This window comes from Aythya fuligula, chromosome 6, assembly GCF_009819795.1.
Source record: "Aythya fuligula isolate bAytFul2 chromosome 6, bAytFul2.pri, whole genome shotgun sequence".
NCBI classification, from domain to species: Eukaryota; Metazoa; Chordata; class Aves; order Anseriformes; family Anatidae; genus Aythya; species Aythya fuligula.
The window spans coordinates 30,425,360-30,444,082 of NC_045564.1; the positions used below are offsets into that span (position 1 = coordinate 30,425,360).

General features: G+C 36.8%; 1 protein-coding gene across 2 annotated transcripts in view; it reads left to right on the forward strand.

The window, feature by feature from the left end:
• Window positions 1-18,723, forward strand: part of DPP10 (dipeptidyl peptidase like 10) — a 487,552-nt gene that overhangs the window by 339,710 nt on the left and 129,119 nt on the right. For both annotated transcript variants that reach the window (XM_032189693.1, XM_032189692.1), the window contains exon 4: window positions 12,990-13,084. In XM_032189693.1, coding sequence (XP_032045584.1) covers window positions 12,990-13,084 — 95 coding nt within the window. The remainder of the gene's footprint in view (window positions 1-12,989; window positions 13,085-18,723) is intronic.

An 18,723-nucleotide genomic window follows, 5' to 3' on the forward strand; every position in this document is an offset into this window, starting at 1 on the left:
TTTTTGTGTCTGATGCAGCCTTACAATAGCAAAGCCAGGTGTGGTAAATTTGGTGATTTCTGTTTTTGTTATAATAGAAAGCTGGTTTTGAAGAAGAGGAGTCATTAAGAATTAAAGAAAATGGAGCAACAAAACGGAATGTTATTTGCCACGACCATATTCTTAAAAAAAAAAAAAAAAAAGTTTTTAATGGGATTGATATATTTATTTCTTGTGGAAAAGTATATATTGTCCTCTGATTTCATTGACTAAAGTTAGAGAGACATAATACATTGCTAAAAAGTTGTCCAGTCCTGAATGAAACATATGATAAGATCTGGGTAAAGTTAATTTGGTAGTAAACCTATATATTTTTCTCCTTTCGATTGCCTGCTTACTTTCCACAAAACCATCTGCAAGCTTTTGCAGTAGCAAATAATCTGTCTCTAGATTATCTTTGCTTTCACTTATTGTTTAAAGATCACATTGCATAATGACTTGCTCTCTACCGTCTATTTTGATTATAATCTCTTTAAGGCGAAGGTTACTACACCTATACTAGACTTAGCACAATTTTCATGTACTATGGAAACGATCTGGAGAGTAGTAAATAATAAGCATCATGAATGTGAGTGTAAACCCAGCGATTCTCTGCTGTGACCTTGCTTGCCTTTCACATGCTCTGCTGGGATTGCTGGATTCTCCAGGGCTGCATTGCACAGCTTGTTAAGGACAGCCCTGTGACCACTACAATATTATGCTTGTGATCTTCTCACTGCAAGCCTTCAGCCTGTGAGGGATGTTAAGTAGTGGGCCACCAGCTTTGGCTGAATCAGCTTGCTGAGACGCGTTCATGTAGACAAATAGGGGTGAGCAAACTGCAGCCTTGAGGCTGTTCTTTTACTGTGATATGTACATAGCCAATGAATTTTAATTTTCTAACTTGTTGGTTTTGTCTATGCCACATCTACAGTACTGCAGCAGGAACAATGCTGAGCTGTCAGGGGTGTTTTCAAGGCACAGGAAGCTTACAATTCTGTCACAGGTTGAAATACCCAGTTTTATTTGAGAATTGTAAATATATAGGACTAGAGAACTGTATAAATCTTCCAACATTGAAATCACTGTTTGTTATACAAAGTACAACCCTGCCAATAATGAGCTGTGTGAAATCTGCCCTAGGCCATGCTGCCTGTTCCGGAGGAGAGCTGTCCATGTCCCATCTGGCTTATCCTCTTGGCAGTCTTAGTAGAAGGGTCAGCTCCCAAGGCTGTCAGAGAAGTGCTGTTGTATCGAGATACCTGATTATCTCTCTGGAGAAGAGGCTGGGATATGCTGTGTGACTGAGACTGCAATTTGTTCCCTGATTTTCTCAATAGTCCAGGGACATGTATGTTACTTGGGCAACAGCTGGCTGAGTCCATTGCCAAACTGGCTCAATCATGGTCCTCAGTACAATTCGAAGAGAGCAACCAGAGATCACCTTTTTATTTCAGAACAAAAATGTTTCCACGGAGTAGGGAAAGTTGAGCAGCTTTGTGTGAAATTTAGGAAAAGGTGGACTCTGTTCTGTGCTGGCAAAACTACACTACAAAATGGCTGACGTCACTGCATGATGTGGTGTGAGGAAAAATGAAGTGCTGGTATATCTTTCTCTATTCTCCATCTCTACAGTTTTTAGCATCTTACATACAGTATAATTTCTAATTTCAAGTCCCTATATTTATTATATTATATTTTATTTATTTATTTATTTATTTATTTACAGAGGGAACAGCTAAATAAAAGCATAGGTACTACAAGGTATGCAGAAGGAAAGAACCTGGTGGGCCTTGCCAGCACTGCGTGGCACACAAGCAGTTATGTAGCCCCTAGGAAAGCCCTCTGTCACAAATGCCGTCCCTTCCCTTCCTCTTTTTCTTGATGCTGATTTACCATTAATTGCATTTCAAACAAATTGGAATGGACTAATAGACTTGAGTCTATTTTCCTAGCTTTCAACACCATGAAATCATGTTCAATGCGCTCCTCTGTGGTGGGAAATGAATATCCCTAACATTTTTCTCCCAGTAATGACAGAAATTTCTGCATTAAAAGAATTTCAGTGTGGAAAGTGTGAGGAGAAATGACAGAAATAGACAAATCTCATGCTTTAGTCCATCAGCTGATTGCTGTTTGAGCTAGATAATTGCTTCCCATTTGTGGCAGTGCACAATTAGCATTTGCATTTACATTTATTTTTATTCATTTCCTTTGCTGTGCTTTGCTCAGTTGTGTTCTAAACTTTTATTATTTCTGATAGGAGGTTAATTATGGCATAACTCCTATTTTCTTTTAACTTTTTTGTAATTTTTAGCTCCTTAAATTATGTAAAATTAACATCTTGATCTCACGTGGTGAACTGACCATTGCAGAAAGATGGAGTTCAGCTGTAGCTGAATTGATCCATGTGTGCCCTTGAAATGGAGAAAATGAAAGACCCTGCTGGGGCAACCTGGATTTGGGAAGTCTGAGTGAGCAGACTATGTAGAGGTGCTGCACTCCCTCCCAGGCTGAGTCCCAGGAGGGCAGGAGTGAACTGAAAGAAAATTTCTCCATCCAGGGAGACTGGAGAAGAAATAGCTTTTACTCTATCCAGCAAGGCTAGAGAAGAAATAGCTCCAGCAAGCTATTTCTGCTATCAGCTACAGATGGAAGGACCAAAGTCCTCAAGGGGTTACGATGTATTAAGTTACCAGTGAATAAATTGGTAAGCTTGTAGGAAAAACTTGGAAGTTTCTAACTCGCATCAGCTTTGTGTTATTATGGCAACACATAGAAGAGGAATGTATCTTTCAAAAACCTGGGTGTGATGGTTTAGTTTCTGTGAAAACTAATTTGACAGAACACTGAGATTCCACAGTGTGTCTGGATTAAGCCACAGTAGAGTCCCTGGGACCTTTTTCAGCTACACACTCTGTGATTGCATTCATTTTATACTATCTAGCTATGTCTTTCACGTCCTCGGGAAATAACTCAGTTTCTTCTCTTGTGTTTACATTTTCCCAATACATACAGAAGAAATGACTTGCTTAGGTATTAGACAGTTTTGTTCTTTCAGCTGAACTGGTACAGACATTACTGCCTGTGGCTGATGGTCACTGTCCACCTTATTCCCTTCCACAGCTCTGCAGTGAATATTTCATCACCTGCTTAGTTCAAACTGAAGAAGGTTTGGTTGAATTGCACTATATATTTCACTTTCTTTTTTTCTTTTTTTTTTTTTTTTTTTTTTTCCTTGTAAATCAATCCTGAAGCAGAGTTAATACTCAGGAGCTCCCTGCTTCCTCTCTCCCATATAAAGTGCTGACATGAGGTTATCAGTAGTTGTAATTATGAGGCAGGACCCTGTGCAATTGTGTGGTAGAGAAATCTGTGATTCTGTAAATGAATTGTGCCTCTTGAGAGAGTTGAAGATTTTCATACACTGATGAAAAATATATCTAGGACCACTGAAAGTTGGCATGACTGGAGCATGACTTTATATAACAGCTGATGGTATTATTCAGAAAAGAGGAGGAAACATTCATAAAGGATAGAGATTTTAACTCTTCTGGCCAGTCCAGAGCAGCTGGTCACTTTATTTTGTAGTTGAAGAAAGTAGGAGGATAGGTTTTGTGCAAATGCCTGCACTCCCACTTCGAGCTAGTTGCCCCTTTCTACAACATACAATAAAGCAGAATTCAAAAAAACCCAGGTTGGTTTTGAATAGGTTGATGGATTCATCAGTATTAGTGCAACAGTCTGGATCTGCTGTCTTGGGCTCTGTCTTCCCATTAATATGACTCTATGTAATAATTGAGAAGTTGACCTTCTCAGCAGAGCTAATTTGCTGGTGTCTGGAGGGATGCTACTGTGACTCTGCTGCTTCCATTTCTGTAGTTACAGTGCCACAAACACTCTGCCTGTTTTTTGGTTAGTTTGTGTTTTGCATTACAAGGGAGGGAGAAGTAGAAGACTTGGGGAAGTCAGGAAGTCCAGGAATTACCTGTGTCTATAACCACAAATGGTGCAAACCATTATGAATAGGGAATTTTCTACTAAATTAAATTAATTCTCTAGACAAGTCACAGTTGACACTATAGAACTAGTGCTGAGTAAATGTTTTCTTGAAAGCACCACTAGCAAGAGCCCAAACTTTTAGAAAAGTAATGCAAATCTTGCTCAGCTGACACGTGACTTGTCTGGCATATTGAAATTTCATATGAATCTGTAATATCTTTGTAAATGACTATTTTATTTAATTAGAAAACACTTAATTAGACAAAGATTTGTCTAGCACCTCCTGTTCATTAAATCAGAAAGCATTCTCTATTTTAATTAGCATGACATTTTCTATAATCAATTTAATGAAATGCCATCTGTAGTTCTAATAATACTGTGTATAGTGAAGGCTGATTGACATATGTGTTGACAGCAAGGTATCAACCTCCTCTTATGTTTGTATTGTAAAAAAATGTCAAATATAAGAAAAAAGAGGACTCATTTGCTAATTGTTTTGTGCTGTGAAGCAGAATTTTGTTTCAACAAACAAAAGCTCAGTAAATAATTTCAGTGGGAAGACAAGCACTTACAGTCCTCAGGTTAGAACTACCAGTAATTTAAAAAAAAAAAAAACTGCCTGAGGCCTCCTTATTCTAGATATTCCGGATCAGATTTTCAGCATCATTGGGATGTCTGTCCTCTCTCCTCCACTTTTTAGATGCTAGTTACACCCTCAAAACTGTCTGAGAGATTGCCTTCGTATATGATTGTTGGGTACCCAGACTGGCTGGGTACTGAGGCTGCTATATGACCAGTAAAGCTGATTCAGCCCTGATGCAAAACGGGAGCCCTGGGGATGCAGAGGGGGGAACCTGGGGCTCCTTTCCTGTCTCATCAACAGGGGCCCCCTGCCAAGCAAAAGGCAGGCTCTGCTGGGGAGAGGGGGGCATGTGTCAGCTACTCTTGCTATGGTCCTCATTCAGTATGGAGGAAACACCTTCAGATTCCTGTTCTGTGTTATCATGAGGACATAAAAAATAAAATGAACAAAAGACCATCAGGTTTCTGTGATGTTCACTCTTTGTAAATTAGGATGTGACTACTTGAAGAGTATCAGTGTGTGGTGCTTTTGTGCTCCTTTAGCCACACTTTATACTAAGATTTAGTGTTAAGTACTGCAACTAGCTGTCTATGCTCTGTGCACCTTCTTTATAGATCAGTTAATTCTTCAAACTATTTTGACACAATAAATTCTAAACCACTATACAGTCAGGTTCTACCAAGTTGGACTTGGCATGTCTTGGAATTATCTCATAACAAACCTCGTTACCAATGAGGAATTCCGAAGTAGTACCTATTTTACCGAAGTAATCTTGTTTTGTAAACAAATTTTACAGTAACAGTAGTGCAAATATGGAAGTACAATCCTTCCCCCTCACCCCCCAAAAAAAAAGAAAAAGAAAAAACAAAAACAACTAACAACTAACAACAACAACAAAAAAAATCTCTTTGTCACTACCATTAGCATCTGCAGTCATTATTGAAGTAAATCACAGTAAATAGGGTGGAAATGTAGATTTACAAGCTAGGCAGTTTTTGTGGTTTTGATAAGCTTGGATTGCTGTGATGATCATAAAATCCCAGAGGAAAAACACAATGGGAAATGTACACATTATGTTAAAATCTCTGTGAATAGAATATAAAATAATAATAATCAATAAAATAAACCCACTGGTAGGAACATAATTCTTGTATGGGTAAGAATGCACAGAAAAAGCATGCACAGAATATTTAGAGTCTCTGATTAAGAAATCTCCTAACTCCTGTAGTTTTAGTGATTCTAAGCTCTCTCTCTGAGTTTCCATAAATTGTCAGAGGCCATGCAGGGCAGGATTAATGATTTTTTTGTATGGGAATCACCACTTGTTCCTGAGGCTGTTGGATCAGGTGCAACACTGATGACACTGTCTCAATGCTTAATACGTAGTTGACTGATCCTGCTTCATATCTCCACTGGTCAGGAATCTTTTGTAACATATCACAGATTTAGAGACCTACAGAAATACTGACACATATAACATCACCTTTGTTCATTCACATTTAGGACATGACTACCTTTCTGTTGGCTCTCACAGCAATTATGTGTCTCTCAACAGTTTATGGCAGACACAAAATCTCTTGCAGTATGGGGAAAAAAAAATAAAATTATGTGATCAGTAGCTTGAAGCTTTTTGTGTCATGTAATATGCAGATACCAACAATGAAAGAAGAAAGCTTCCAAATAATAAGTCAAATCAATGCTGAGGTGAAAGTGAATCGGGCAAAGGACTAAAAATGGAGACTTGAGTTCCTCACCATGCTGTTGACATCCTGTGTGACCCAAGGCAAATCACTTCAGCTCTTCTCTCTTCTTTATCTGTTACCTTTTGCATTGTCTTTTCTTTTTTAGTTCTTTGGAATGCAAACCTCTGATGACGGGTAATGCAGATTCTAACACAACAAAAGGATTTACCTGTAAGATTAAACAAGGAAAAGGCAGGTTTCTCAGGAAATAGTTGCAGTGCTGAATATTAAATGTATTCTTGTGCAGTAAGGGGTAATGCTTCTCTCTTAGTAAATCTTGTTTTTCAAGTTGGTGAAAAATTAATGTTCATTTGGGGAACATTAACAAAAGGGAATAAAAAAAAATAGTGCAATAGAGTAATATTTCACAACTGTTGTTTAAAATAATTAGATTATTTATTTGGTAAAGCAATGACAATTGCACCAGAGCAATTACCATTTCTTATAGCACTCCTTGCAGATATAATCATAGTGAGTAAGGATAATAGAGGCGGTCTTTAAACAGTTGTAAGCTTTTAAACATTTGGAATGTGGAGCTTTAGCCACAACTTAGAAGGTTAGATTTAAAGCATATGGGCCCTTGCCCTTTCTACCTAGTCTGCATAATTTAAATTAGTTGGAGTTGCTTAAGTTCAGTGACATGTGAAATCAGAGTCTATGCTCATCAAATAAACCACCACAATTCAGCATTCTGCTTTCAGAAAGCTAATTTGCTAAAGGCCATATAGACCCCGTGACAAATTCTTACATTAGCATAATTGATTTTCAGTGACATCAGTATAATTCAGGGTGGGATTTAGTCCATTTTTCCCCTCCAAATAACACAGACTTTTTCATTATTTTTTTCATTAGGAATTAAAAAGGTCTTGATTTTATTTATTATTTTTTATTTTTTTATTTTTTTTTTTAGAAAAAGGGGAACAGGTATGCCATGTGAAGCTAGTTAGAAAAGGGAATATTGCAAATGAGCTCTGTAGCATTTAAGACATGACAAGAGTGTTGTCAACTCAATGAATGAGGGTAAAGAAGTTATTTCAGAATTGTCTAGGATAGGGCTCAAGCTGCTGGTCAAATATGAAAAGTTTTGCATTGATTTCATTACATTTTGTGATATTTTGCCTGTACTTTGACATTCCCTGGAATAAGGTGTATATAACACCAAGCACAGTATAGAGCTGTAACTCCTGCCAACAGGAGTTACATGCTCATCCTGAGCATGAGCCTTACCAGTGGTGAACCTAAAACAGGAACTATAGCCTTAGTAAGACTATGTATAAATGTGCTGCTTTTGTTTAAGAGACAATTGGGATTACAATGGTGCTGTATTTATGTAATATCCCATCGCTATTACATAATAGCCTATCATGAGGATTGATCTGTTTGTTATAAATTGAAGAGGTTACTAGGTAAAACTTGCAAAGAGTAGTATGTAGTGTTTATGTAGGACTTTTTAAAATGTATTTGTTTAAATATTATTGATAGGAATGTAGAAGGAAGAAGGAGGTTTCACATTCTTTGCCTAGAGATAGAGCAAGTGGTTTAGACATTTAGCCTTATTATGTTAAAATAAATTATTGTTTGTTCTACATACAATTTTAATAGTTATGTGTGAGAATGTAATATATTGCTGACTCCAGTGAAATAATCATGATGTGATAATCATAGAATAATTTTATTTTCAAGGCAGTTTTTTATTATTATTATTATTATTATTTTTATTTAATAATGTGTTCTTTGTGAAAACAAAATACTTTGCAGGGAACCTGTTCAGCAGCATGTTTAGTTTATAGAGCTGTATGCTCATTAGGCAGTCACTGAGTCAGCTTTAGAAATAAGATCAAAATCAAAATGGAATAAATTCTTCCCAAAGGGAGTTATCTAATAATAACAGCTAAACTTACCATAACCTTTTCTATCTATCGACAGAGTGACTGCTGAATTACCAAGTTTGTTACCCTGTTCTCACAGTCATTAAGTCTTCTAACAAACCCAGCGGGGTTAGTTAAACTTGATACTGCAGTTCTGGTGAAAAACTTTAAATATAAAACAGGGGCAAAGAACAGGAAAGATATTTACAGCACTCTTTGCTAAACCCTCTGCAAACAAGTGAAACAATTTGGGAAGCCATACTCAAACCATCTCAGCAGGTTTGAGTCCCAGCAAACCACACACTGCAGGGTGGAGCAGGAGAGGGGAGAAAGAGGCAGCCCATTTTGGGAAGGATTATTCTTCTGAGATTCACTGAATTTGCATGCTGTGCCTTTGAGCATCATAGCAGGCATACACCCACGTGGATTCTCTGAACCGTGGTGCAGCATTAACTAACCCCAGTATCCAATCTGCAGCTGAGATCAATATTTGATAGTTTGTAGGAAAGTGGAGTAGAAGGCACAAACAGCAGACAAATTACGAATCAGAAGGAAAAATAAATATCCCTTGATCCCACAGGCAGTCGATTAAAAAAAACTCAAAGGTTTGAGATTTTTATTAAAATTGCCTTAACACAGAGCTACAAACACAAGTTATGTCATGCAGACAGTCCTGTACTCCTAAAGATTCATTGCAGAAGGGGATGAGAAAATCAATAGAAGGAGTTAAATCTACAGATTCCAAGCCAGAAGTGATCACAGAAGCTATCTGAACTCAACCTTTTATATTTTTACCCACATTCAGACTAAACTAATTCTTGACATAAAGATCTAAAGCATATCTTTAAGAGAAAGTGTCCCAGGGCTGCCAATTCTGTCATCTTCTTTACTGAGCTCCTCCATGCTTCCCTACCTCCATGTACATAATCAGCTTTTCAGTAACTGTATATATGTGGCATAGATGTCTCTGAACTTTCTCTTTGTTAACCTGAATAATTTTACCTATTTGAACTTTGCATTGTTATATTTGCCTTCTGACCCAGAGATATACTTAGAATTTCTTAGTGCTCCTGTCTTCTCATTTCCCATTCGAGCAGTGTGCATTTCAGGAATTGGGCATTTTATGACAGTGTCAATCTCACCAGTTTTGTGACCAGAGACAAGATCACCCTGTGACTTTTACCTGTGGCCCTTACAATGAAGAATTGCATCAACCCTTTTTACCATGCTACTGCAGTGGCAACGCACAGTACAATATCCATCTATATAAGCCCATAATTTTAATTTCCATCACAGCTCTTCAATTCCAGTCTCCCATCTACAATTCTGATTAGTTAACCAAGTGAGACAGATCACTTGATAGAAATACTCTGTCTTCCTCGTTTTTCTTTGTGAGACCACTTTTGGTCCTCCTGATGTGTTTTCCTTTAATTCTGTATAATGTAAGTTTTGGATTCACAATGTCATAAAACAAATCAAATGCCTTGAATAAAACCCAATATACAGATTAAGCATAGTTGCCTCTATCAAAAATAACACTGTCAAAAATTGCTTGGCAAGATCTTTATTCCAAAAAAATGTTATCAGGTATTAATTATATTCCTAGTTAGTATTTTGTAGGAAGAATCACAAATTTATAATGACACTACTTTATCTGGGATTGTTGACAGGATACAGACCCTTTCTTCACCTTTATTAGCACAGAATAATCTTATCCATCAGAAATTTGAGAACTATTATAAGTAGAAAGTTTTCAATTAGTTGTTTTAAAGATTGCTTTGTGTACATCATCTACAGCAGGAGACCTGAAAATATGTGGTGTTCATTGTGCTTTGCTCAAGATTGAATACTTTCTATTTTTGTGATGTCCTCAGCTGGATAATATAGTTTTCAGTGCTGTGTTTTCTGTCCAGACATAGGATTTTTCCATGACAGTACTCTTCCTTCACATCAAATTAAACAAGAATTTTTGGAGGAGGAACTTTCCTTCTCTGATTGGCTTTGTGAAGTGGTAGGGATCCCTGAACTTCTTTGTTGCAAAGATACCATGATAATAATAGTAATAATAATTAAAGAAATAAAATAAAAATCAGTTGTTTGAATAGGCAATGTTAAGGACTGGGTATTATTTTCTACTGTAAACTTTGTGACCCTGGGTAACAAAAATTTAGAAACAAATATGTTTATGGTTCTTACATCTGAGCTATCAATGAAAAAATCATCATTGTGGCCATCAACTGTCCCATTATCCAGCCTGAGAAGAGCTCTGCAAGCTATTGACTGGAATGAGACTTCTGTAGAAATTAATATGATTACTTTTGAAGACTGCATTTATGCTCAGCACTTGCATGGTATTTTGATGAAATCTTTTATCTGAGAATCTCCATGCATTTTGTAAGTGTTTATTTAATTTGTGCACTTCAGGAGTTAACTACTGAATCCAATATGCAGATGAAAGCCTGGACTCAGTGAGAGGTATAATTACTGTCCACTAAAGTCTGCCTTTTGGAGAGGTCTGACTTTCTGTTTTCTGTTCTGATCATTTGAATAAAGTATGATTCTAACTTAAGAACAAAGGCTTTGTTTTACGTAATTCATGGTATCTGCTGTTTCAAATTCTGTTGCTCACCATGTATATAGCTTGTAAGAAGAGCCCTAGGACTGTGTTTATTCTATTAGTAATTTTAAGGGCAAGTTCTTTATGTGAATGAAATTGTCTTGGTAGGATTTATTAATACAGCTTGGTATTAAAAATCCTGTTAACCAGTTGTACGTGGCATATTAGCTAGAAAAATAGATAATTGAAAAGGAGTTATATCCTGATATTGTTATTTGGACTGGGGTAGTTCATTAGGCTCACCTGCGGACCAAATGTACATCATTCAGAGCACTGTACAAGCAGGGAGCATGAGCATGAGAGTTGTTGATGGCTGTTCAGTGTCTCTGGGTTATACACACCATTTATCACATTCTGGTTTATTCATAACTGGGGACAGCACTTTGGCTAGGCAACTCTATTTTTTTATAATAATATTTAAAAATGGGGAACAAGATTATTAGGAATGTTCAGTGCTAGCCTACCTTAAAAAAATACGTTCAAAAGAACCTAAAAGAAGTTGCAGAAAGTTTAATATCCTGGGGTAGCCAGTAACCTGAAACCGAAGTAATTTTCTTTAAATTGTTACCTCTTTTCTGTCAAAATGATTTTGAAATCTTTATTTACTAAAGTTTTAAATTTCACACTTCACAATATAATTTTTCTTCTTAAAAAACAGCTCTAATATGTCTGTCCTGAATTCCATCAATCCTACCCCACTTCCCAGCCATAATCTAAAATAGCTTAGTACACTCTTTAAATGAGGCTTCATTAATTTTTCAGAACGTACCAGAGGACTTTCACTAATGCTGTATATCTGGAGCTTCTGTGCAGTCAATTAAAATATAGCTACATTTTTTTTGAATAAGTGAAACATATTTTTATGATAGCATAACCTTTTTCTCCAGTCATGTTTACTTGCTTCTTCATAAAATTCAGGGATCTGTAATGAATTTCTCAGGCATTACTGAGGATTAGCAAACTTCTTTTGTGTTTTCTTTAGGCTTAATTTAGAACTTTTCTTATGCTTTTCACATTTTTATAACCAACTAGTTGCAGTTGATTAAATATACTTATTTTACAAGGGTTTGAAATACAACAAAGAATAAGCATTTGATCTCTTTTTAGAAATAGTGAGAAATTTTGAACCAACTCTTTTTTTTTTTTTTTTTTTTTTTTTTAAATCAAGGTTTATGTAGCTATTGTGCATTATGTACTGTATCATTGCAAATATTTATACAAACAGGAACAAAGCCTTTTTCATAGGAGCCACAATTAACTTAATAATTCACATTTTTTGTCTTTAGTTCAGATGTATTTGATTTTATTTTTTTTCTTATGGAAACTTATAAATCAAGATAAGTGGTAGAAGGAAATATTATGACAGAGTTCATCCCACAGTGTTTTACATGTTTTACTAACATATTGCTTTAACTTTTCTTTCTTAACACACCACTTATCTGATGATCTGGTGTTCTTTGGCCCAGCCCTAATCACATAGAACACAGACTGTAAAGATATCTATATTCAGATATCTTTACCAATCCAGTTACCAGAGGTACATAATAGTACGGAGGTTTTCTTAGAAATATTTCCAAGGAGGTATGTGAACATGGTGTCCAGCAAAAGGTTTTTGCTTTGCAAAACTTTGGTTTGGTATTCAGCCCTTTAATAGTGAATGTGCTCAGACCTTAAGATTTTAGAGTGGCAGTGATTTCTTGATGGGAGCATTTTTGGGTTCAAGATGTTATTTCATTCACATCAATCCCACTAGTCATGTTGTCACCACATAACATATTTCCATTTAAATGAAATCATATTTTTGAATGATGTGAACATGCCATAGAGCATAAAATAATACTTTTGAAGCTCATGAGGCCGATCAACAAAACTAGCTATGATATATGCAATTCTTCTCTCAGTCTTGTTTGAAGCTCATGAGGGAGATAACAAAACTCTTTATGAATCATAAAATGGTTTGAGTTGTAGGGGACCTTAAAGATCATGTAGATCCACCTCCCCTGCTATGGGGGTTCCACTAGATTATGGCGTATGCTCTCAGTCTTGTTTGTGTATTGTAATGAAGATATTCTAATGACTTTAGTATGCTTGTTTTCTTTACAGATATTTTATTAAGTACTCAATATGTTTGCTAATTGTTAATGCCTTTGTTGTTGCAGATACAGCAGTGATATATAAAAATAGGAATGGACACGTTATTGAACTGAATGTAGAAACAAATACAACTACATTATTATTGGAAAATACAACTTTTGTAAGTAATATGTTTTATTTCTTGTTGGAAGTCTGCTAGTCTGCTTTTTTTTTTTTTTTTTCTCCTGTAACAGTGAGTGTAATTAAAGATTACAGAAACTATGTTTATAATCTAGAGTAGGTTTATATATAAATGGAAAGTATAATCCATGCTTTCTTTGGGCTATTTCAAGGATCATACCTGGCATACGTGCTAGTGAATCTGGCTGAAGTCTTCATAAAATTAGGGAGCTCTACCCAAAATTGAGAGCTTTTTCCTGTCAGAAATGGAGAAAAAAGTTCAAAAATCATATGAAAATTTTCCTTTAAGCATTTACATGTATAAAAATATATATAATTTCCTTGTTGTGGTATTCTCTGGTTTACCTGTTCTTCTGTGCTTTAATGTCAGACTAGAGTGTTGGGGATTATTCTTCTTGACCAGTAACTAGTATATACATGAGTGGTTTGCATATGTTTCTGAGTAGCAGTAATTGCTAAGAAATGTTTTATTTCTTAGTCTACATTTCCCTTTTCTTTATGTGGTTAGTTTCAGTGATACCACTTATATCCTACCCTGTAATTCCCATTTATCAGAGCTTTGCAGCATAAATGCATGGCGTGTCAATCAATCCTCCTAAATACTTCATACAGACCACTAGCTGTTATTGCTAATCCCTGTATTTTTAATTTAGAAAAATATTTTGCACCTGCAGACCCAAAACGATGACTCATTTTCATCATAAATCTTTGGCAAAGGCCAAAGATTTTATTCCTGGTTTGTTCCTGGCCTTTGCTGATACAGATTCCTCGTTTCAAAGCATTAAGCCCCTGCTGACTTTTCCTTCTAACTCCTTGAACTAGAAAGGGGAGAGCAGAAGTTTGGGAGAGTGAACTAGACACTGACTTCCCAGATCAATGTAAAAATGAATGAAAAGGGAGGAGAGATTTGAATATTAAGAGTGCATGTGTGAGGCTCCCTCACTGTAAGCTACACCTTTCCATATGCTGGGATGTGCCTCAATGTACTTCCTAGCCCAAAAAAGACTGGCAGACACAAGTAAAAGTGGATGAAAAGGGGAATATCTCTCAAATACAAACCACAAAACATTGAGGAAACGTTTTCCCTCTTACCTGTGTATACCTGTGAGTGCTTTCCTGGCTAAGTAGAGGATTATCTGTGTCAGGCCTACAAATTACCTTTAGCACATAACTTAAATGCAAGTAGCTATGTGGACATCTCTGGCTCTAAAACTTGACTTTAATGACAAGACACGAGTTTCCTCATAAATTAATTCATACATTTTTGGCTGCAAGTGTTTGGCTCATGCAAAGGCTATTGCCAGCATGACAAGCTATTCAGGCCATTATGCTAAACCAGTGATGCCAAGTAATGATGGATCAGTATGGACAAGCTGCTTCATGCTGCGAGTGTCTCATCTTGTCAGAAAGTTGCTGTCTGTTGTGTGCAGACTGACAGAACTGTAGACACTAGGTATCTACACTTAATTAAGTGTGGGAAACTGATCCAAGATGGATAATATTCAAGCAACCATTTAATAATTATCTATGGAACAGAGTCAAATGAAAACATGTGTTTTTTCTTGTGAAGCTTCACTCTGTACACAGTCAAAAGCTAAGAGTGTTAGATTTAAATACAGTGGATTTCAGCAGTGACTATTTACATGGAAGTAAAATAAAAAGCTGAAAACAGAGCAGAAGTCTCGGTAAGTTTGTTGGCATATGTTTGGCAGAGAGCAATGGGAAATGTTGCTGTGCCGTTGTCTGTCTGTTGAAAAAGGTGGCCAATGATCCTAACAGAAGATCACAATATTACAGAGGCAGACTGTGCATCTGAAACCAAAAGCTGTCCTGTTCTTATAAGGTCCATTGTCCCCAAATTCATACTGCTGAAAGTACTCTTACAAGTTAGACGCCTGGCTCGTTAATCAAACATTTTCCCAACTCAGTGTCACATCTGCTTAATCACTAGTGCATAATTAGAATGGTGCTGGTTTAATGACTCTGCAGAGCTGTCTTATATTAATAAAAAATACAGCACAGATCCAGCATAAGCAGTGGCAGTGCAAGTTCCCTTTTTCTTCCCTATAAAAAGGTTTCAGTTGCGGAACAGTCACCTTTAGATGGGAGTGATTAGCTTATTTTCAGAGTGCATTCCCTCTCCTGTTTGCCGCTGCTCAAGCAGCCCACAGAAGTGGCAGGTTTTTCTTAGTAATGTTGATAATTATCCACTGAAAACCAAACTGCCACAGTGAAGTCATTGCACAGAGAAGGCTAGTAATGTTTCCTTGTCACTACTGACCGGGCAGTGTTTGAACCAGCAGAAGACATTTTCTCCTTTCCTTATTACTAATCCTGTAAAGCAGTCTTCCACTGTGTACAGATCACTGCCTTTGATTTGCATCTTAGAGACTGCCATTTTTTCTGCAAAGTACATTTCTTTTATCCTTCTTTGTGTTGCTTATTGCCTAAAATCAAAAGTACTCCTATTGAAGAGCCGCTAGCAAAAACAAACAAACAAACAAAAAGCAAACTACATTTTTGTTAAAAACTTGTTATATAGAGTGTTATAAAATACAGCTTTTAATTATAACTAGAAGTACCCATGCTCACAGAGAGAAGAAAAGCCAGGGTTTTGACATTCTAACATGCCCATTTGTCTTCCATAGGGAAATACATATGCAAAGTTCCTGACTTAAAGTATTTTTTTTCCAGTTTCATGAGGATTGATTCAGACAGTAGAAGAAATTACTGCACTTCATTTGCCCTCTTCAAATGGAATCCTTTTCTATAATCAATCTACTAGTGAAACAATCTGACCTTTATATAATTAAACTGCTAGCAAAGCAATCTTATGTGTAACAAATACAGTGTTATAAGAGAAAGGAGTAGCTTTTAAAGCATGATGACTATCTTTTAGCTTCTCTGGAGGTCATTATTTAAAGACAGGTTTTCTAAACTATACCCGTCCTCTGCCTATTTTCATGTAGTGTATCCCGTTCAAGCTGCCTAATAAATAGTTAATATTCTCAGCCAGCCTCATGTAAATGTTAACAGCTGGAGGCTAGACAGGTCTTCTAGTAGATGGAGCCAAAAAAAGCCCTGGACATTAATCACTGTGTGGCATCCTGATGCTTGCGCTATTGCCTCGATACATGATTACAATATGTTCTCTATCATCTGTCTGAGGTGCCTATCACCATGAGCCTAAGCGACTTGCTTACCAGTTACTGAGCATTTAGCAATACTTTATTGCACATTACAGTTAAACAACAAAGACATTATGCCTCATTTATCTAAGTAATTTCAGAGTTTAACAAATATTTTATTTATATCTTTTGTCATCAATCATTAAATAGAGCCACTAAAGGCAGGTTACCACTTCCTACACAACCTGGCCACAAGACTTGGGTATGCTGTAGAGGAAAGTATGGAGGAAAGGCATGGGAGGTTGTCCATCTGGTCCCTTATGATGCTTCTAGCTCAGCCTCCCTCATCTGTTTTACAAAACAAAACTAAGAAAGCAAATAAAAAGATGAGAGAAAAGGTGGGTAGGGACTGTTCTATGTTCTGTGTCCATATGTGTTGTAACCTCTGAAAGAAGCCTTTAGAAATGTTGCCTTCATATCTTTCTGTTAAAAAAAAAAAAAAGCCAGAATAATTATGAAAATGGTAAGAACAGTTATTTGTTTGGCCTCACTTCAAGTGTTTTTGTCAGGGATGTATGCAAAAGTAGTCAGATGCCTTGCATGCACTCAGTCCAGAATCCTTGGTCAGAAATGAATCTATCATGACTCCTTTTGCTTTTCCGTTGTAGGTGATGAGAGGTCTGAGTCATCAAATAAGAAGGTTTTGATTTCTTTTTGATACCCAACAATATTCTAGTGTCCAAAATGAAAACAGTTACACTTGTAAAGTCTTGTATTATAATAGCTTTCACCCAGCTGTGTACTTTGGACTCTTCTAAAGCCCAGCCATTGCTGACCTTCTCTCTCCCCTGCTTTCTGTGCCTTTCCATGACTCTTTTAAAGCTCAAGGGGAGACTGCATCTGAGCGCACAGCAAGCAAATCCTATTAAGTTGCAAACCTGTTTTCAGGGGCTTGCCAGGACTATACTCTAGAGTGTGTTGTATTGTCATGTTCCTGTGGGCCATCTTTTACACAAGGATGGAGAGAGAAAGATTGCTTCTTGCTGCCTAGTGATGCTGACGGCATCAGAAGGGTGAGCAGAGCAGAAGTAGTCTTGGCTCATGAATCATGATTAGGCTGTGGCAGCCCAGCTGTGAAAACCCTGTGGAAGCCTGGCAGCCAAAAGCCGAGAATGAGCGTTTTAGTATGAACAGAGCTTTTGGCAGGAACTGTTTTGTGCCATTTTATAGAGTGTTCTTCATAAACACCCCTTCTCATTGATAGTCCTCTTTTTGATTTATTTTTTGTTTTGTTGTTGTTTTGTCCCCACACACTCCCTTCTTTTGGTGGGAAAGTCAGTGCAGCATCTTAATGCAATTATAGTTTCTTTGTTGATTAATATAGCCTTAATTGCAAGAGTAGCTTACGTGCTTATATTTTAAGAGTCTTGTATAAGAGATTAATGAAAGGGTGAATAATGGTAAATACATTAAACAACATTATATAACCTCATAAATATTAGTAATTATTGCAACACTGGACATTTTAATGACCCACACATGTTGTAAATAGGTTGTTAGGAACACTGCAACATTATCTCCTCTCTCCCATGCTCCTCTAAATGTTAAATAACCCCATCAGCAAAACCTTTTTAGTAGAGGGGTTTTTATGGGTTAGGGCTTATTGTTGCACAGCACCACTGCACAGAGAGATGGGAAGGGTTTGCCGTCACTGTGGTCTGGTGGTGGCCAGTGGTGTTTGTTCAAGTACAGGAGGCTTTAATGTATAAAATGCAGTGAAGTATGTGCCATACTGTCAGGTTAGGGTAGCTCTATGTGGGACCTCTCTAAAAAAATACCCCTGATATAGAAAATAGTTCAGGGCTAACTATGCCAAAGATGAGGAAAGAGAGGAAAAAAATTATGTGGTCTAGTTATTAGAAGTTATTTTCTACTAGAGAAGCAATGGTGCAAGGCTCTTCATAGATTTGTTTTTGTTTGCTTGTTTTTTTGTTTTTTTTTTTTTTTTTGTAACCTACAATCCATGTGAAAACTCTTGAGGGGGTTGGTTTATGTTTTTCAGAATGACCAGGATGCCCCCTCTATAGTGTAGAGGTCAGATTGGATTATACTTTAAGTCATGCTCAACCTTTTACACTGGATAGGAAACCCGAGTGTTAACAATTACATCATACAGAATCACAGCATTTTTGGAGGTGAACTAAAGGCTCAGGTGACACGGGAAATAATGTGTTATGAAATGTAACCTTGGAAACCCAAGTTTTTCAACATTCTAATTATGATGCATTTTCCTAATTACAACCAGATTCTCTTCTCTGAGGTCCCCTATTTTTACTGCTATAGGGTTTGCTGTTCTGCTAGGCTCCACTCTTCCCCGCTCTCTCATCTAACCTCCCAGTGGTCCATCTTCTCCTTTCAGTCACAGCAGTGGTAATAGAAGAAAAATCCCATTGCTCCCTTGATTGCTAATACCACTCTAGAAACCTGCTAC